Source organism: Octodon degus, unplaced genomic scaffold (genome assembly GCF_000260255.1).
Source record: "Octodon degus isolate 3935 unplaced genomic scaffold, OctDeg1.0 scaffold00189, whole genome shotgun sequence".
Classification (NCBI taxonomy): domain Eukaryota; kingdom Metazoa; phylum Chordata; class Mammalia; order Rodentia; family Octodontidae; genus Octodon; species Octodon degus.
This window is the reverse complement of record NW_004524765.1, coordinates 136,903-158,092: the sequence shown is the minus strand read 5'-3', so window position 1 is coordinate 158,092 and position 21,190 is coordinate 136,903. Positions and strand designations below refer to the sequence as shown.

Here is a 21,190-nt window from a genome sequence, read left to right as displayed (position 1 = left end):
ATGAGTCACGGCCATTGCTTGGCCAATGTGCTCCCTGTGAAAGCCTGAGAGAATTTTTTCTCTCCATGTGACTCTCCTTCGGCACACTCTACATCATCGATCACTTTCCTCTTTGGCCCCATAATCTCCTTGATCAGAAAATGTGGGACACTACTGACTTACATGATGTTACAGTACAAGTTTTCATACGTCCTGAGTCTTAACTGACCTTGGAAGGCTCGGGCCAAAATATTGGCTTTCCTTGCGGCCCTCCTTTTTCTCTAATTTTGGTCTGCAAACTTAGGTTGTTAACCATCCAGAACAGAAGCTTATTGTTATTACCATACAACCTAAGCTGTTAAGCTTAACCTCACTATCTGTCTGAATACCAAACATCTTAGGCATAACATGGAGCAGGTATTTTTCATTAAGTATTGATATGTTGAACTTTAAGTCCCTATAGAATATGATGAAAAAACATTAAAAATTAAAATATACTTTAAAAATAGGCATAAAGAATTATATAATTCTTATGTTTACACATAAGTCCAGAAATCTAACCATATACAATCTTGTAGCAGCACAGTCCCACAACATTCCTTTTCCTGTCTCCTGCCTTCATTCACCACCCCTTTCTTTTTAAACAATCATCTACCCGAGAGACAGCACAGCAGCAATTGGCATGTCATGACAAGCAGCCCGTATTCAGAAGACCAGAATGACAGGCACTCCAAACATGGAACTACTATTACAGATTACCATCTTCAGTGCAGTTGCTTACTTCACAGGTATCAGTATATATAGTTAGTCAGGGTGAGAATGTTTCCAATTAACTGCTAGATTCGTAAATCTTCTGAAGATTTTCAGGATCATTGCCTTACCCATTTTCTACATATAACTGTATGGCTTGCCAGATGAATGTCCATTTTGTATTTGTGTATTCAAAATGGTTAGGATAGATAGACAGTTACATTCTCTTAATGAATACAGGGATTTGTTCTAATAGTGTTTGTAAATAGGTTATGATGTCCGCATCTTGTACAGCAAATAACCACTAGGAAGAGAGTACGCAATGTGTTAATTATTGAAACTGTCCTACCAATTTGATTTGAAACTGTCTCATTGCTATTTGTTTCTCAATAAAATTATGGAAAAAAATAAAGCCATAAAAAAGGAGAATTATGATATTGTCACTGCCCAGTGCATGTTAAAATAAACCCATGTTTGTAATTCTCTCATGCAATTGTCAAGGCTAGATGAGTTTTTCCCTTTCCTCACAGGCCAAATTCTAGTCTTTCACGTTATCTGTCCCAGGTGCAAGGTGGAGGAACCTGTTTCAAATGTGCTCATTTGCCTCTGTGTTTGCTTGGTACTGTCTCGCTGAATCTCTGACTCCACTCTGGGCTTTTTTTTTTACCTGCCCAGGGGATCTCAGTGATAGTGGAAGAAAATCACACAGAACAAGCTGGACGCAGGGATCTGTGAGCGTCAGTTTCCCCTGGGAAGTGTGCTGTATATCTCTGATCAAAGTGCTTGCCCATTCCCTGAGATTCAGGTCTCAGATAATACCTTCTTGTTTCTGAAAAGCCCACATTTCTGTATTCCACTTTCCTCTAGTCTAGCACATAACCCAGGAGAGGTGGCTTGCACCTGTAATCCCAGCACTCAGGAGGCTGAAGCAGGAGGATCGCTGTGAGCTTGAGGCCAGTCTGTGCTACATAAGCGATTTCAGGGACAGTCTGAACTGCACAGCAAGACCTTGTCTCAAAAAAAGCAAATAAAGCAAAACCATTGAGCACATAATCTAATCACATATTTCATAAAAATAGTATAAGCTGTAAAACAGGAATTTAACTACTATGTTCCAAATGACCCAACACTCCAGCCCATGCCAGGCCTGTCTTCACATTCAGCAGATGAGGCCGCTTGCCCACGCCTGAGATACCATCTTCCCCTATCTTCCTGGGGCAAGCATGATACAGGTCTGCAAATGACTTCTTGTTCCCTCCTCCCAAGAGATTATTCAACAAAGATCACCATTCTCAGGCGTCTTCCAACTTAAAGACAAAGTTCAACAAGGCAGTGTATTTCCTTAACACACTTCCTGCTTCAGCGCTGAATTTTTTTCTTTTTTTTCTTTTTGCAGAACCGGGGATTAAACTCAGGCCCTTGTGCTTGCCAGGGAAGGGCTTATTCCACTGAGCCATCTCCCCAGCCCCGCCCATTCTCATTGTCCTTTCTCTTCCTCTCCCTTTTCACTTGCTGACCTGGTTTCTTCTCTCAGGATTCTATTTGAACAAGTCTTGTGAAAGATATCACTACAACTCTTAGGTCCATTGTTTTAAAAGTTTAAAACAATATCTGTTTTAATTAGCAAGATTTCCCTTCTGAGTCCATGAGGCCACAAGGAAATAACCCAAATGTCTCAGTTACAGCATTTCAACCTTAGAGAAAACCACAGATTATATATTTGCAAACTTAATATGTAGAACTGCCTTCCTTGTAAAGCTGTGTAGTTGATGTAAAAATTATGTTGTAACATTTCAGCTGAGTTCATTCTAAGTGTATGCAAAACAATAGCATATGCTAATTATATATACATATGCAATTAATTTTACATATAATTTTATATATAGTCATTTGTGAGATCCAGACTCCTAAATCTAATAATTATTTGATATGCTTTATCTTTGTGGCCAGATGTTACCTTAAATTTAACACAGTCGACACAGACCTTAAGAAATCCTCAGCTATCTCTTTAGGTTTATGTGATTTGGTAAAAATCACCACTGGTCATTTATTATTCAAGCTGGAAATCAGGTTGTCACCCTTGCAACTTGCTTGTCTTTCTGCTTAGTCATGCACCACGTCCTAAAGATTGTTCCTCCTACCTCTATCTTGGTATCATTTCATTTTCCCCATCCTAACCCTACCGTGGCTCAAGTCAGCACTGCTGCATCTCCTCCTGGCTGTCCAGGAGGCTGTCCAGTTCTGCTAATCATTCTTGGGATGTAGCTATTAAATTTGTGAATAATTTGAAACCAGGAGATTTAGAGAATGACAAAAATTAGACATAAACAAACGAACACATTAAAGGAGAATTTTAACCCCTCAGAACTTGACAGAGGTTATTCACACAATAGTTTCTTCATAAAAATGTGAAATCAAATACAGCTTTTTCTATATTTCTTCTATGATTGCTTATTAACTCACTTTCACTGACCCACGGATTGTATATGTTAGAACAAAAAATGCCACAAAGAAATAGTGAGAACAACCAACTCCTGAAAACCACAAGATTTGGACCCGTGGTATAGAAGAGGCTAAGCAGAAGTAATGCTTTGTGCTCCAAGCTGTGTAGGTGTAAACACGGATTAAATGTTCTTGATGTTATCTGCCTACTTGAAGGACTGCGCACTGATTTGTGGTTTTCAAGAGCCATTTGGAATGGAAAGAGAATGCTGGAAAATTCCTTTGTGTTAAAGAACACACACTTGTTAATAATGGGGAGAAACCTCTTCGGTTGAGCACTAGGCAAGTCAGTTTAGGTTTTGGCCAGCACATTCATCTGGCAATGAGCCAGCAACTGCTTCCTTAGAGAAGGCAGGCATCGTCCTGAGTGATTCCTGGGACGGTGCACTCGAACGAATAAACATTTTCTGTTGCTTTCTTTTTCAGCAATCTGTAAAACTCCACCGTCTAGTTGAAGCACATAATAGCATTACTGTCTCCGTGTGTGGGAGAAAATGTAAGTTCCGTTATTTTAGATTTGTGTTTATCCATATCGAATCAGAAAGTGACTTGAATTTGTATTTCTGATTGCTGGTTACTCCTTGCATTTGCGTCTTTCTTGTGCATGTATGTATAGAGAAGAAGAACTTGAGATCTTCTCATTTTAAGGAAAAAAATCCTTACTTGACTGGCATAGAATTAAGATTTAATGACATGAACACGTTTGTAAGTGTATGATTTGATACAGCTTTGACAAGCACCCATAAAACCCTTAACACCACCAGGACAGTAACCATCTCTTGTCCGCCCATGTTGCGTTGTGCCTGTCTGTAATCTTCCCCCCTTCCCCTGCCCTGTCTCAGGCAGTCTTTTGCTTTCGGTTCATAATCTATAGGCTATAGATGAACTTTGGTGTCTACCATTGGGGAAAAAATCAGTACTTAACACTTAGTATTTTTGTCTTTTATTGTATGTTCTGAGGATATCAAAGTTGGAATTTGGGATTCATTCATTCCTTTTGTTAAATGTATCAAGAGTTTGTTCCTTTTTATTCCTGAAAGTATCCTGATGGATATTCATACATGCCAGTTTGTTCATTTATTCACTTGTTGACAGATATTTGGATTGTTTCTAGGTTTTATCTATTATAAATAATCCTGATATACTTACCTGAGTACAGGCCTTCCTATAAACATTTTTTTTTTTAAAGAAAATACTTACCTCAGAAATGGGTGAGTATGTGGTATGTGGTTGTCTTAGTTGCTTTTCTCTCATTGCTGGGACAAAATACCTGACACCCAGAATTAAGGAAGGAAAGCTTTACTTAGCTCACAGTTAGTGGAGGTTTCAGTCCGTACTCAGCTGGCTACAAGGCAGAGTGGCACATGGCAGAGGGCAGCCGTTCATGATGGCAGAAAACAGCAAAGAGCAAAGGGAGGTGCAGCAGCTGCGGCAGCTAGCCAGCCCCTCTTCCCTCCTTACATTCTATGCAGATTATCTGCCCCAGGGCGAGTGTAGCACTCACACCCATAATCCCAGCCTTGGACCAAGAATTAATCACAAACTCTAGAAGCCACCCCATGACTGCAGGAGGCTTTGAGGGGGCAACTAGACACAAACTATAGCAATGATTCATGCTCAAGAAGCTGCCAAACAGTTTTCCAAGGCAGGTATGCCAGGTTGCATCCCACCAGCAGTCTGTGCCATTTCATTGCACTGACGGCGTCTTACAAAGGACAGACACTTTTCCTTTTAGTCAGGTCTAGGTTATCAGTTCTTTCTTTTTTTGTGGATCATACTTTCGGTGGGATAACTAAGATATTTTTGTATAATCCAAGGTCAGCAATATTTCCTTATTGAGTCGTCTAGTTTTTAGTAGTTTAGTTTCTTTATTTTATTTGGTGAAGTTTGGTTATTGTTGAAGTTCATTGTTTGCTAACTGATATCTAAATAGTAATACCACTTAAAGAAAAATTGCCTTTGTAAAAAATAATTTGTCTGTATATGGCTAGATTTGTTTCTGGACAATTTGTCTGCATGTGGGTGGATTTATTTCTAGATATTTATTTGGCTTTAACAGTTTGTTTTCTTTTCTTAACACCAATTCCATATAACGTCATTTTTCTAGTAAGTTTTGGAATATTTTATCAACAGCCTTGTTCTTTATTAAGTTATTTTGAGGTACAGTATTAGGACCCATATCATTTTTATGAGACTATAAAATCAACCTGTCTATTTATTTATTTATTTATTTATTTTTGGAATGATCAAAGATGTCTTTATAAAGTTTTTCATGATTTCATTCTAGATACACAGAATAAAAAATGGTGTCAGTTCATTCATGAGACACCAACCAAATTTTCCTTATACTGTCTCAAAATTTAAAGATAAATTTCCCCAGAGGGTGTACAATGCATCATAAAATGGCCTTTTTTTGAGAGGGGTTGGGGAAGGACTGGCAGGATGGTGTATTAAATTATGCTATGATAGACATGCAGGACTCAGCCAGTCTCTAGAACTTGTACACATTTTGAGGACTTAGAAAAACATAGCAATCATTGCCGACAAGCCTGAAAAGCTTGACATATTTAACACACCTAGGAACTTTTGGTGTGGCAGGAATGCTCTAATTGTACCATGTGGGCCTTTTGAAGAGACAGAGGCCAGTTCTGGGAAGTTCAGGCTGAGCAGCACACGCCAGCCTAACAGAACACAAGCTGGGCTGCACTGAAGGGGCGCCTCACCTTAACACAAGGAAAAGCATGTCAGTGCAAAAGAGGGGCTAAACTGCTTTCAGGAAGTCTTTAAAATTGATACAGGCTGGAAAAGGGAATTTTCCTTCCTCATTTGGAGTCCCCTCAAGTTAAGGCAGAACCCATCCACTATAACTGCTGCAGTTAAAAATGTTTTTTGCTTGTTTAGTTTTCTCCTCCGAGTTCAACCGCTGCTGAATTCGTTTGGCATAACTCTGTGCCATGGAGTTAATGACAGGCAGGATAAAGTAACACACCGTCACCATCACCAACTTCTCAAACAGCCAGGACAGCCAGTTTTCTCCCTGGGGTGCACCAGCTTTGCTCCTGTGGTGTAGCTTCTGCCACTGGGCCTCGAGGTATTCCTGGAAGGGCTTCTGTAGAGACAGATCTATGCCAGGGACAGCAGAGTTGTCAAAAATCCCATGAACTTTTTTCAAGTGGCTAAAAATCCTGCCTTCAAACAACTCCTGAAAGTAGAAAAATCTGTGCTACAAGAATATTTGGGAGAACCAAAGAGCCATTTGTGCAGAAGAGGTCCCCAGGAGGCCAGCTCGATGCTTTGTGCACCTGCGCTGCACCGGCCGGAGAAGAAAATCCAACTTACCTATTTCTGTAAAAAATGAAGACAGTGTGGTTGGATTTAAGTTGAAGCTATAGATCAATTTGTGGAAAATTAGCATGCTAAAATAGTTGGATCTTTTATGATACAATATTGTATATTGATCCATTTAGTTAGTCTTTGATTTTTCTTAGCAGTGTCTTCCTGCTTTAACTGTATGAGCCTTACATATTATTTCTCAGATTTATCCTTAACTATCCTGGTTTTTTTTAATGTGATTTTTAAACTGTGTGACTATTCATTTCCTAGTTGTTCCCTCACATGCAGACTCTGGTTTGTAGTCCGCAGGTGTATGGGAGTGGAGGCTGACACCTCTGTGGCGCTCCCTCCTCTGTGCCGCACTATATCCTGGAAGCTTAAGAGGCTGTCACTCCATGCACTGCCATCTGTGCCCTCACCCCAGGGAGTCTTCCGGGCTTTGGGTAGAAACTTTATAGACAGCAAACCAAGCAAATGCAGAGCACTCTCATTTGTTGTTTGCTAGTCATTGTCCAAAAACAATTTTTTTGAATGTATTTTTCATTGTTTCAGATGGGAAGATAAGTCTGGGCTTCTGTATTCCATTTATTTTTTTCATTTGTGTATTTGGTACAGGATCTCACTATGCAAATTGGATTCATGTGATCCTTCTGTTTTTAGTTTCCTAAGCGCTGGGATTACAGGCATGAGCCATCACGCCCGGACTGGGTCTCTGACTCAGTGCGCCCTGGGCATGGGGCCAGCAAGGTATGCAGGACCAGGGACTGAACCCTGGTCCCTGTGCTTGCCAAAGCAGTCGTTTAGTCCACTGAGCTGTCTCACCGGCCCTATTCCATTTTGATAGACAATTTCACATTAAAAATGTCTTGGTCCTTTATTTTTCTCACTATTTGATAAAATACTTTGAATATACACAACAATAGAGAGAATACAATAATGAAACCCCATGTACCCACCATCCAGTTTCAGTAGTTATCAACTCACTGTATTTATTTATTTATTTATTTATTTATTTATTTATTTATTTTGGTGGAACCAGGGATTGAACTTGGCCCTTGCACTTGCCAGGGAAACACTTATTCTACTGAGCCATCTTCCTGGCCCTATTTATTTATTTTGATTTTGGCATCCTTATGATCTTTATTTCCTTTGGTTTCACAAATAAACTGATCTAATTGCCCAGAGAATATTTTCAGTAACTACACCACACAGCTAAATAACAGATGGCATGTAAGCACACAAGCCCGCCCCCGCCCACCCACCACACCCTTAATCACATTCCTGTTGCACAGAGAGATGCATCAGACTAATACAGAGACAAAAGCATGGTACATTCCTATTCAAGCAGAACTTCTCCCGTATTCACACTTACAATCATCAGATGGTCATCTTATTATCTAATTATATATATATTTTTTCAAAACTGGGGATTGAACTCAGGCCCTTGTGCTTGCCAGGCAAGCTCTTATTCTACTGAGCTATCTCCCTGGCCCCTCCTAATTTTAACAGTATGCAGTGATATGGCCTTATGATGTTCTCCATCCTGTTCAAAATAGGAACCAAGCTCACCCTCCATGAAGCAACGGTCTCAGGTCATCAAGATCTCCCGGGAATGTGCTGAGCTTCGATCACACGCACACACTGCTGTAAGCGGTGTGGGTGATGCAGCATGTGTCCTGCATGTTGTGTCTTATTATTTTTAAATCAGTTTCACTAGTTCCTTTTCTCTGGATTATTTTAGTTTGACCTTTTTTTTTTTTTTTTTTTCAGAACGGGGGATTGAACTCAGGCCCTTGTGCTTGCCAGGCAAGCTCTTATTCTACTGAGCCATCTCCCCAGCCCACTCTGGATTATTTTAAAACAATCCAAGATATCATACCATTTATCTGAAAACTTAGTACATAGCTCTCAAATATAAATACTTCTTTTAAATTCATTTATCACATCTTCAAGAAACCCACAGTTTAAAAATATATTATATGTGTAATGCTCAGATTTCTACAATTGAATCCAAGTATGTGCTTATTTTCATACATCTGATACACATACTTATTTTATTTTTAAAATTGTTTTCAAAAATTTACTTATTTGGTACAGCATCTTACTGCTTATCAGACTTATAATAATGATCCTCCTGTTTCAGCCTCCCCAGTCCTGGGGTTACAGGTATGTGCTACTATGCCTGGTCTTGGTGGTTGGCTCAGTGTGTCCAGGGCTCCAGGACTGACTAGGCATCCAGTACCCGGGACCAAACCCAGGTCTTTGTGCTTGCCAGACAGGCATTTAGACGGCTAAGCTATCTCCCCAGCCTGATAAATATACCTATTATATGTATATTGAAACACTTGCAAGTATGAGAAAGTACATGAAGTTTAATTCCAAATCAGGATATCCATATCTTGTGAATGGTCTTGTTTATTCAAGTTTATTTCGATGTACAATTTCTGTGTTTTATTTTCTTCTCCTTGGCAGTTTTGTTGGAGTAAAGTGATTCGCTCTGTGGTTTTCACATGCTAGATATACTGATTGCATACTTACGGAGGAATTTCACACATTTTTTAAATTCTTTATCCTTTATGTATATTAGTAGTTAGAGCTGAAGGTTGGAGTTTTTGGCAAGAATTCTCCTATGGTTTGTATTGTGTACAAGACAGGCATAACGTCTACTGCCTTCTTTTTGTGATACTAACATATCTAAGTGCTCCTGACTTGGATTTATTATTTTAGTGGAAGTTATTGTTTTCTGATTTTCTTGTGCATTTTCACATATCAGTGAACTATTTCTGTAAGAAAACACCCTTCCCCAGCTCTTCAGTTTAAGAAAGAAAAGATAGATATCTGATTCCTTCTCTTTATTTACCATCTTCAAAATGATAAGCTGGCTAGCCTCCTCAAAGGCTCTTTCTCAGTGTCACAATGCTGGACATGGTTAGTGCATTTCATCCATTGCCACTTTTATTTCTATTTTCACTCAAATTGTCCCTTTTTTTGCTGGGGAGAGCCCCTTTTGGTTAGCTCCAGAGTTCTTTTGACATGATCCTAATAGTTACTTTGAGGTTTTATTAAAAATACATTTGAGGGGCCGGGCAGATAGCTCATTTGAATAAGTACTTGCCTGGCAAACACAAAGGCCTGAGTTCAAAAACCCGGCTCCGCAAAAAAAAAAAAAAAAAAAAAAAAAAAAAAAAACAAAAAAAAGAGTAATTCGGGCCTGTAAGGAAAACAATTAATTTTTCTGAAATGCCTATAGGTATAATGCTGAGAAACTTAAACCTGAGCATTTGAAGCACACATTTTTATGGTGGTTGCTGCTGTTTCAGAAGATGCACTAAAGGCTGGGGAGATAGCTCAGGGTCTAAGCACCTATATGGCAAGCACAAGGACCGGGTTCAATCCCTAGTACCATATGCTGTGCCAGCCACTGAAACTGGGCATGGTGATACACATGGGACCCTGTACCAAAAAAAAAATAATAATAATAATTTAAAAAGAAGGCACAGTGGTAAAATAGATTATGCCAAATGGTATTTTCAATTCAAATTTAGAGCTGCAGGCTATTAATTTAACTTTCCTGATTGCATCTCTGCCTTCCTTTCTTTCTACTAAAAGTTTCAATTCCAATGACAGGATCAAGCTTCTTATTTGCTTTATCTCACAATAAACAACAATCTTAAAGTAACAAATGAACACACCCAGGACTCAGTACCATTCCTCAACCACTTAAGATGTTTTCAGAGTCTTCCCCACCATTTATGATGCCTCATTAGAAATGTACAAATTATTACAAAATGATGCTTTCAAGCCACTCAAAATAGTTCTGTGCATGGTTACATCAATAACCTGCTTGGTTTTTTGTACTCATTTTGCTTTAGATTTTAATGGTAGCCTTTCAAATTTATTTATTATCATTCGTATAACTATTGTGGCAAATGTCTTCATGGTGTGAAAATCAAATCCACAAGGAAGAAGATATTCAGGGGGAATCTAGCTCCTGTCCCTCCCCTTTCTGTCTTGTATCTTCATTCTTTCTTCAATTATCTGTTCACTTTATTATTGATGTATTCTTACATTTAAAGATAAACTTCAGGGCTGGGCATGTTGCTCAGCAGCACAGTGTTTGCCTGGCAAGCACAAGGCCCTGAGTTTGATTTCTGGCACCAATCTCCCCAAACAAACAAACAAAACACCTCAACTCAGTTCACTTGTAGGAAAATGGATGTTCCTTGACATCATAATGCTAAGGGGAATAAATCAGACATACAGTTTCAGTATCACACGGCTTCTCTTATATTAGAACACAAAATATAAATAAAGAGCAAAATAAAAGAGAAATGGTAGAAAGTTGGGAGGTAGATATTCCTTAAATGGTAAGGGGATCAAGTGGTGAAGCGAGAGGCGAGAGAGAGGACACCAAAAGGAATTCAGATGCCTGTGCGTATGTGTCAACTCCACGTGGGGACAGTACACATTATTTATTATCAACATGGACTAATGAAAATAATTTTATAAAAATATAAACAAGCTGCATATGAAAATAATAGCTATATATTATATACACAAAATAACATTTATACTATAGTTGTTTTAGGCAAAAGGTTATCCAAACATATTTAATGATATTTTCTGTTGCATGTACTTTATTTTTTTATTTTATTATGTTTTGGTGGGTACCAGGGATTGAACTCAGGACCTTGCGCTTGCCAGATAGGCACTTATGCCACTGAGCCATCACCCCAGCCCTGTGTGTACTTTAGACAGCTAGAAACATCTTCAGTGTCCCTTTAATAGCACTGCAGAGCCAATCTTCATTCATTACTTCAGCCACATAGTACTCTCTTGGATGAAGGAACCATCCTTTATTCTACTGCTCTTCTTTTGAAGAATTTTTTTGTCAATCTTTTACAAGTATTACTGTAAAAGAAGTCTTGTGCATATGTCTATCATGTTTTTGCCAGTATATCTTTGGTATAGATTTTAGGAAGTAAAACTGCAAGGTTAAAGAATCAATGCATCTGTTCTTTTGCTAGATAAATATTGCCAGATTCCTTTCCAGAGAGATTATACCAGTTTGCACTTGCACTGGGAACGTGTGAGTGTCACTTTCCTCACAGCCTTGCTAACGAATAGGCTACAGACAGCGTTTCCTAACCAGGTGAGCCACGCTACCTTCCGCGTGCTTCTCCTTTCTCTCAGGAAATAATTTATAAATTAAAGCAAAGGTGGAGCAATGGTTTAAATAACTTTTTTCCCCAAAAAAACTGTTTAAGAGTAAATTTCTGACAGGTATCTCGATGATCCCTACACAGTCTGTGTATTTCCTAAGCACTAGATATTCTTCTATGTAAGTGACAAGGCAAACAGGAAGGTAATATTAACACCTTGCAGGAAATAATAGTCACGTCCTTCTTGTGTCTCAAACTGTTCTTTGTGGGAAAGGGATCGAGGCTCACTCACATAGTTGTTTTTCCTGTTTCTTTTTCTTTCTTCTTGTATTACATATATTTGGTACGGGGTCTCGCTACATAGCTCGGACTCATAGTGATCTTCCTGTTTCAATCTCTCCAGTGCTGGGATTGCAGGCATGTGCAACCATGCCTGATCTCAGTTGCCAGATCAGTGCCCCCGGGGGGCAGGGCTGGCACAGCATGTGGTGTCGGGAATCGAATCCCAGTCCCTGAGCTTGTCTAAGCAGGCATCTAGTTAGCTGAGCTATCTCGCTGGCTTTTCCATGTCTCTTTAATATATTGTTTTCCCAATGTTTTCTTCATCTTCATGACCTTGACTCTCTTAAATACAGTTATTTTATTGAATGTTTCTCAATTTGGATTTCTTTGCTTTTTCCTCATAGTTAAATTCACATTTGCACAGATCAGATATCATGATGTCATATTTTTACTGCTTGTCCGGTGGCACAAAACATAAGTTTGTTCTATTACTGATGTTAGCTTGTCAATTCTTAGTTGTGTTATGTCTGAAAGGTTTCTTCTTTATGATTTTTCTCTCTTCCCCTTTGTAATTAATATTTTCTTAAGAGGTAACCTACAACAGGCTATCTCCATCACATCTTCATTCGCTAGTTTCAGTATTGGTTGGTGTTTCTAAATCATGACTAAATGTAAACTAAATCATGACTGTGATACTTTTGAAATAATGATTTTTTTTCTAATTTTATCTTTTAAATTTTTAATTACACTCTTGCTATAAGGAATAGCCATCTTTTTTCTCATTTATTTATCCATTTATTTATGTCATTAAGGATTTATGAATTTCTATTTTATTCTAAGGCTATCATCCTTTTTATCATTATTTACTTTAATGTTAACATTGTTACAGGTTTAGGCAGCAAGGGCCCTTTAAATTGACTTGAGTTTCTTTTTGATGCGTCACCCTTTTTCTTTGAACAATTCCTGATTTAATCTTATGACAAGATGTTCCAGCTTCTATGCTACCGACAGCCCAGCTTCAGCCAGTCACTTCCCTCAGGAATCTTCCTTCTCTGCAGGGGGGAAGAGAACATGGAAACCAAATCTGGCCAGCTGAGGTGCTCATCATCTTTGTGTTTCGCTGCTTGCCTGCCCTCTCTGAAAGAAGAATTAGAGGCCATTCGCATAAGCAAATAGACCACCAAGCATATGTTTGTCTGTCTCTATTTAGATTCTCATATCCTTGCATATTGGCGTTTGTCTTATTTCTCTGCCTAGAGCACCAGTATCTCCAACTCTAAGCCTCAAGTCTAGTTTAGCTTGTTTTCTGCATTTGTAACTTCCATGTTTCAGTGAGAAGCCTGGCTCTTATTAACCTCAGTAGATCTCAGCATCAGTCCTGCTTGGAAGTGACCAACCTTCAGGCATGGCTAATGCTAGCGCGACTCCCAGCCTCCCTCCCACGCAGACGCATCTGTCACAGTGCTGAGAGTCCAACACCTCCCGGCAGGCCACAGCTGCTGAGGGGTCTCCTGCCCCGGCCCAGGCTCTGCGGCATCAGAGCCAAGGACACTAAACTCCTTTCCTCCTACTCGGGCTTGAACACCCCGCGGCAGCCCCTTTGCCCTTCCTGCCCTCTGTGTGACACCGAGCCTGCTCAGTCCCCTAGTAGCTTTAGGACTGAATAAGACAGGAAAATGGCAAGGGCAACCAGCCAGGAATCAAGAGAGAAGGAGGTGTGGATGAAATGTACCTTCTCTTACTACGGGTAAAACGAGCAGCTTTTTCAGGCACTTACAGACCACTTATGTTTCCGTATTTGTGTCTGTGAATTGTAAATATTTAGCAGCTTCTTATGCAGTTAATTGCTATTCATCTGTTAAGGAACTTTTTGTTTTTATTATTTTAAAGAGAAAAAAGAGAACAATGACAAAAACACAGCAACATAAAACAATAAAAATGGTACAGAATTTCAAAACAAGAACAGAAAATTAACAGTGGTTGTTATGTTACCTATTGTTATTGTCAAATTTGTTGCACAGACTACCAGAGGTAGGCATGCAAGATTGTTCAAGCAATTAAACATTAACTTTTCTGTTAAGGAACTTTTTCTGTGGTAAGGATATTAATCTTTTGTCTGTAAGCTTTAAATGTTTTCTGAATTTGTCAGTTTTTCCTTGGCTTATTTTTTTTGACACATACTTTATTTATTTATTTGTTTGTTTGTTTGGTACAGGGTCTCACTATGCAGCTCGAACTTGTAGTGATCCTCCTGTCTCAGCCTCCTCAGTGCTAGGATTACAGGGGTGCGCCACCATACCAGGTTTTAGAGCACCAGCAAGCCCAGGGTTCCTGGGCTGGCATGGCATTCAGTATCAGGGATCAAACCCATGTCCTTGCCCTTGCCAGGCAGGTGCTTAGACTGCCAGGCTATCTCACCAGCCCTTAATTTATGTAACTTCTTTTCTTTTCTTTTCTCTTTTCTTTTCTTTTCTTTTCTTTTTTCTTTTCTTTCTTTTCTGCCTTCAGGTGTTTAATCAGTTTTGAGGTATAGCTTCCTTTTCTAGATGCCTTGGTTGCTTTTTGTTGATCTCCAACTTGGAGGGGCATTAGACTGTGGCCTTGAGGGGACAGTCATCTGGCTCAACTCTGTATCCTCACATTTTAGCTGGAGTGCAAGAACTGGAGTCGCGCTTCTTGGTACCTGGAGATTTGCTAATTTTGACAGGGAACAAAATGCAAATGCCGTGTGATGCCATTCTGCTTGACGGCAGCTGCGTGGTAGATGAAGGCTTGCTTACAGGTACGGCTCCCCTGCACAGCTTGCGGTCTCTACGGGCGTCTCCGACTCCTTGCTACACAGTCCCAACTCTCTCTCTGCCTCAATGGCAGTGTGGACCTGTCTGCTACAAAGTGTGGACCTGCTTTGTGACCTTCCTAGTACCATAAATGCCATTTCATCCTGATATGGATGGATCCAAGAGGTCAAATTAAAGTATTTTTTTTTTTTTGTACTAAGCTCACTACAGTCAAATTTTTTCTACTGTTTCATGGACAAATGATCATAGAGACCTTTCACTTTACCTAACAAATTACATCACTCATTAGGTCTTTCAAAACTGTCTGGTTTTCCTATCTCCTTTTTCAATGTATAGTATACCATCAAATGAACTTGGTAGGCCTGATGACTATCAAAGACGTCCTGAGACCCACAGGATCAAGTCCAAGCTTATCCTGGTCTGACTTAAAAGTACTAAAAAATTCATGGTGAAGCATTTGAAAAATGTGCTGCTTTGAAAATGCACAGTGGGTGTTTTGGTCTCAGCCCCCATCCTCACCAGACATCAGCTCATCCTATGTACTTTCTCCTTTCTCTTACACATAGTATGATGCCAAGCAGTTAAATATCTTGCTATCCTCCTCTTGTCAATGGTGCCTGCAGAAAAATGTTGGAAAACTCAGCTGTGTCACACGTCAGATTCTCCATATCTCAGCTCCTACACAGCTTACAGAACCCACTATTTTCTTCCTGCTCCGTATTCTAGTCTGGACCATTTCTTACTCCGTAGTGAGTTTTATTCAACCTATTTTAACATCTATGCTGGTTCACAATACTCACGATAATGTGAAATTCTATTTATTGATTTATAAGCCTGAGTTACATTTATTTTGCATCCCTGATACAGTAGGGTTGTTTCTACCACATAAATGTCAGTGATGTGGAGGTCAGGCCTGATGGACATGAGTGGACGCATCCCACCCCACAAAACGAGATGCTTGTTTTCTGTAGGAGAAAGTATCCCCGTCACGAAAACTCCATTACCCAAGACAGATAGCCCTTTGCCCTGGAAAGCACAGAGTGAGGCGGATTACAGGCGGCACATCCTCTTCTGCGGGACAGAGGTGATCCAGGCCAAGCCAGCTTGCTCCCGGGTGGTGAGAGCAGTGGTGCTGCAGACGGGTGAGTGGCTCAGCCTCTCTCTTACTGTGGATGAAATATTTCTGCTCAGCTTGTCTACTGCCTTGAATTTATTAGGGGAGGATCAATCTTTGGTTAGCAAATGAAATATATGTAAATCTAGTGTTTTATATGCCAATTTTCCAATTGAACTATGGCATATGCATAATGATATAGATGACAGTAGTCACTATTTATGTGTTTTGCAATATATAAACTATTTCCACACATCAAACCAGCAGAACAAAAATGATGAAGGTCCCGACTCTTTGCATGAATAGGGTGAGGCCATGCAATGCAAATGAAGGTCTTCAGAATGACCCAGGTAATGACTGACGGAGCTGGATTGGAACTTCAGGTCTTATATGTATTTTTTATGTAGAGATTGAAGTTGAAAACTTAACACTGGAAAATGTCAGAAAATTTAGTTCATTGGTAGTTTTTGGAAGCACTTCATTTTAATTCAAATAAGTATGGGTGTATACTCATAAACCATTTCCTTAGAATAAGTCATATTTAGGAAAGCTGTACTCTGTCCTCAAGACAGTGGTTTCCTGTCTCTGGGATATATTGAAATTGAAAGTAGGGGCATGGGAGGTGGCTCAGTGGAATAAGTGCTTCCCTGGCAAGTGCAAGGGCCTCCCGTCCGTCCCTGGGGAGAAGAAAAAAAAAAAAAAAAAAAAAAAAGAGAAACAGGCTTTGAGATGGATAACATTACTCCACTGTAGCAGTTACATATTTCCTGAATTATTCCCTTTGGGTTTGAACATTGTTTAAACATCCCAGATACTTAAAGGCAACATTGAGGTTTAGCAGAATATTAACAATAGGATTCATCATCCTAAAAAAATGGGTGTTGTTTTCCATTTCAGGATTCAACACTGCAAAGGGGGACCTTGTACGATCCATTCTTTACCCCAAACCAATGAGTTTTAAGCTCTACAGAGATGCCATAAGATTCCTCTTGTGCCTCGTGGGCACGGCCACCATCGGCATGGTCTACACTCTGTGTGTCTACGTGCTCAGCGGGGTGAGCTGTCTTTGCTGTCTCATTACAAGAACACATTTGCTCTTTGCATATTGGAGGATCTACGTGTTGAGCTTAGTCATGGACATGGTTTGCGAACCTAGGAAGGAAAGCCACACACTGAAGCTTGCTTCTAGGCTCGGTATAAACAATCAGTCACTCAGTTCCAAAACAACCATGAGATAGAGGGATAAAGTGATTGGTTGACTGAATACCAACATGCTTCTACTCTTGAGCATTTCGTATGATTTTTTTCATTTTCAATATGAAATATGTTTCAATGAATTACTGTTTTATATCTACTAAAATGAGTAATTTTACATAAAACCAGATGTCTAAATTTAGTGAAGCCTTAGTAAACTGGTACATTCTGGTAGCAATGTTGTTACAAACTTTTAAAATTATACTTTGTGAAGAGATATGCAGCGCCAGAAACATGGTTATACTCTTCCATCCTCTGGTACCATTTCTCAGAATTTGACCTATAGAGAAAACAGAGAAAGAAAAAAGTCCCATCCACAAAGATGGCCATTGTTGACTGATTGTAACAGCTGCAGGTGACTGACTGTCTTCCAGGAATCTCCAGAGGACGTGGTGAAGAAAGCCCTCGACGTGATCACTATTGCAGTTCCTCCTGCCCTCCCGGCTGCCCTGACGACCGGCATCATCTATGCCCAGAGGAGGCTGAAGAAGAGAGGCATCTTCTGCATCAGCCCCCAGAGGATCAATGTGTGCGGACAGCTAAACCTTGTCTGCTTTGACAAGGTACATCAATTCCATCAGCCCTCTCATCTCCCTGTAGATCATTGTCACGATCAGGGATAGGTGCTTTGATCTTTCCTTGTGACACAGAAAGCATAGGGTGAAGGGAGCTGACTTCCATTTTTTTCTCTGATGAATGTGCGACCTGGAAAACAGTGAGTTTTCAGATTCTGAGAAGTGGGAATACATGCTGAGTTGGTAAGTTGTTTAAGGTCTGTGCAGTCCTGATAGCCTACAAAAAAACAATGAATTAAAATAACATCCAGTCCTTTGCAGTCAAAACCTTCACAAAAAGAAGTAAAGCCTTTACTGTGGTTAGGGCTGGGTTCTTAATGCTAAGAATATTGCCTAGCATAGAGCCAATGCTCAAAAGCCATTTATTGATTAAATGAATAAAACAAGAAGAGTGTATGGAATTGTCTTCCTATGAGATTTGGCTACAAGAAAGCCTCACTGTGGCTGAAGGTTCCCATCTGTAATGTATTGTTTAAAATTATTCCTGGTTATTTGTGTTTGCCAACCAGCCTCGTACCCAGTCTTCTCTTGAGTGTATCTGTTTCTCTGTGCATGTGAGTTGGGATGAAGGTGGACTGTCATGGCTAAGAGAGGAAGGAGGGGCTCATGGGCAGGGGAACATGGGGAAGCTCCGCCGCAGGTGAATGGAGACCGTGTGGCTCAAGGCAAGGCAGGACCCTACCATTGGAGGGAGGCAGCTAGGGACCTTTAGCCAAAACAGTAGTACTACTCGTTAGGCAGCAGAGAGCCATTGAAAGTCTTTGTTGCCCTCATTGACTTCTTTTTATTTCCTTATGGTGGCAATTTATTTATACAATCAATTTTACCACTTAAAGGACCTTATGAGATCTTATAATGATCTTTTAAGATCTGTTTACTCTGCCATCACACGACAGCCACCTTGAGAAATCTCTAATCCTGCCCAACTAAAACTCTTTACCCATTAAACAGTACATGGAAGGTTTTGATGCCTGAGAATTAATAGGGTCAGAACTTTATCTTATAATTAGTGGAAAACCCAGAAGATATACTAAACACTGAAGTTTCATGTGGCTTTTACCACCATTTGGTACTATTTTTTGTCACACTAGCATCATATGGAGGGACAGGCTACACATATGAGGTCTTATCTGTGGACTTGGATGAGGGATAAGAGTAGAATAGGCAATCATAGCATAAATTTAAATGAAAATGAGCTTTTACTGCATGTGACATATTAAAATAAGAACCTTATATCATCTCTTTTAATCTTCACGAGGACTCTATGTGTCTATGGCCACATTGCAGAAAAGAGATTTAATATTTAGAGAGATTAAGTAATTTTTTTCACTACAAAGATGGTATTTGAACTTTGTCTGAACTCAGTCATTGTAATGCACCAAGCAAATAGCAACACACACCTTTTTCCCAGTTACCAAATAAAAACAAAAGTTTCTTTACAATCTTTTCACTCATAGTGTCCTGTAGGTAAAAATTACACTTCATTGCTTATTTCTGGTGACATATTTTTAACTGTACTGTAAACCTGGGACTTGCCCATTTTATAGCTCTTGCCGCCTCAGCAAGTCCTTTCCCATCCGTTCACTCTACCGCCACACCCTCGGACACTCTCGGGAGGCATGTGAGGGAGGACTGCTTTCTTCTTTTTATCACTAAGGACACCAAAGTTCACAAAGTCACCCAACTGCTTGGACGTCCCTGAGGCATCGGTCCCGACTGTAGATAATCGCCTTATTGTGGCTGTCATTACGGTGCCCATTTTGCCAACATGCTTGTGACACGAGCTTCTCTATGACAGCATCTATTCCCTCTGGCTATGGAGTCAGCGGCTCTGCAGAGTAACCCATTTTGTTTCTGTGTAGACGGGCACCCTGACTTGTGAAGGCCTGGATCTCTGGGGAGCTGTGCCTTGCGACAGGAACGGGTGAGTGCCTCTTGCTCAACGCAGTGCTGGATCTCTTTTTCCAGAATTCTTCCTTTACTCAAAACTACTAATGGACACCCTGGAGCTTTGGATTTAATAAAGAATGACTGCTAAAGTTTATTCATTGAATTTCTCCTCTTAATTCTTCCAAAAACATGTACACACAACCTCTTAACCCCAGACTCTGCTCTCGGCCTCATTCCATTCAAAAACCTTGGAGACAAAGGGAAAGTTTTGGCGACACACACAAAGCTTTGCTGAAATGTCATTTGTTTTCAGCACATCTGTCAGCAGCCTGATGCTGGACCAGTGTAAGTAACAGACAGTTCAGGGCACCGTGCTTCAAGGCAGTGACATTCCTTGTACAGACTGCAGCCTTTTTGATCAGGGTCAGGAGGAGGCTGAAGGTGCAGCTTGTACTTTGAATTTCTGGGAGAGGAACCCGTTCGTGACTATGGCTACTGTTCCCATTTTCCCTGGTATTCTGATTCTGGGAACTCTTGCTTCTGGGTTCCAGAAAAATCTGTTCTTCTTCTTCTTTTTAAATTTTTTTATTTTTTATTTTTTTTTTTTTTTTATTGCAACAGGAGGCTCATTTAGGCAGTTTTCAACTTGGTGTGGCAAAGATGAACAAGTCACCCTCTTAGCCCCCTGGTGGCCATGTGTGAGTCCGCTCTTCCACCTGTGCTTCTCCCCAGCATGGCTCCAGTGGATCAGGAAGTGTGGTGCATTGGACTCTTAGGTTTTGTTTGAAAATGAAAGCATTTTCCCTCCAGCACTTAGACCCTATGGCACAAAGCATTTTATATATGAAAAGTAGACTGCAATTCTTTTCCATTAGGCAGAGACTGAGTAATTTATTCACAAAATATTTTTAGCTGCTCATGGTGAGTAGTACATTGTCACATTAAACAGCACTCATAAACAAATCTCTTTTATGGGCTAAAAAAATAATCCTGGTGTGTCTAACCATTTTAGTCTACAGAAGGAAGTTTTTATTAATATTCAACCTCCCAGCATTCTTTTCATTTATTTTTTTCCCTGGAGGATGAATTTGAATATACACCAGGTCTTCTTGTTCATTAGTGTTCTTCTTTGCCAGTTTCTACCAAAAACGTATGCATGTGCACAAATACGAAGGTATCTGGAAAGAAGGCTGTGCTTTCCCAGTTGTTTCCCTCACGTTGTAGCTGTGCGTCAGGAAGCAGAGGAGATGCACGGTACGCTCCCTGGAAGGCGCTGCGTGCGTGCGTCTGACGCTTCCGTCCTGCTTACTGAACCGATAACACGCTGGTCCCCAAGCCCTGGGGGACTTTCAGATTTCTGAAAATTCAAACTTATTACATTAAACATATAATAAGCTCATTACATTTAAAGAAAAGCAATAGATACAAGGTTTAGGTTATTTGCCGATCAATTAGATCTGCCGCTCTTGCTTCCTCCCTTTCCTTTTCTCTTTCTTTCTTTCTTTCTTTCTTTCTTTCTTTCTTTCTTTCTTTCTTTCTTTCTTTCTTTCT

The 21,190-nt window shown here is 40.0% G+C and overlaps 1 protein-coding gene across 1 annotated transcript in view; it reads left to right on the top strand.

Annotated features, from left to right (window-relative positions):
* Window positions 1–21,190, top strand: part of Atp13a4 (ATPase 13A4) — a 164,198-nt gene that overhangs the window by 71,288 nt on the left and 71,720 nt on the right. The window contains exons 8-13 of the mRNA XM_023704135.1: window positions 3,658–3,727; window positions 14,656–14,790; window positions 15,778–15,948; window positions 16,818–16,975; window positions 17,549–17,737; window positions 19,612–19,673. Coding sequence (XP_023559903.1) covers window positions 3,658–3,727; window positions 14,656–14,790; window positions 15,778–15,948; window positions 16,818–16,975; window positions 17,549–17,737; window positions 19,612–19,673 — 785 coding nt within the window. The remainder of the gene's footprint in view (window positions 1–3,657; window positions 3,728–14,655; window positions 14,791–15,777; window positions 15,949–16,817; window positions 16,976–17,548; window positions 17,738–19,611; window positions 19,674–21,190) is intronic.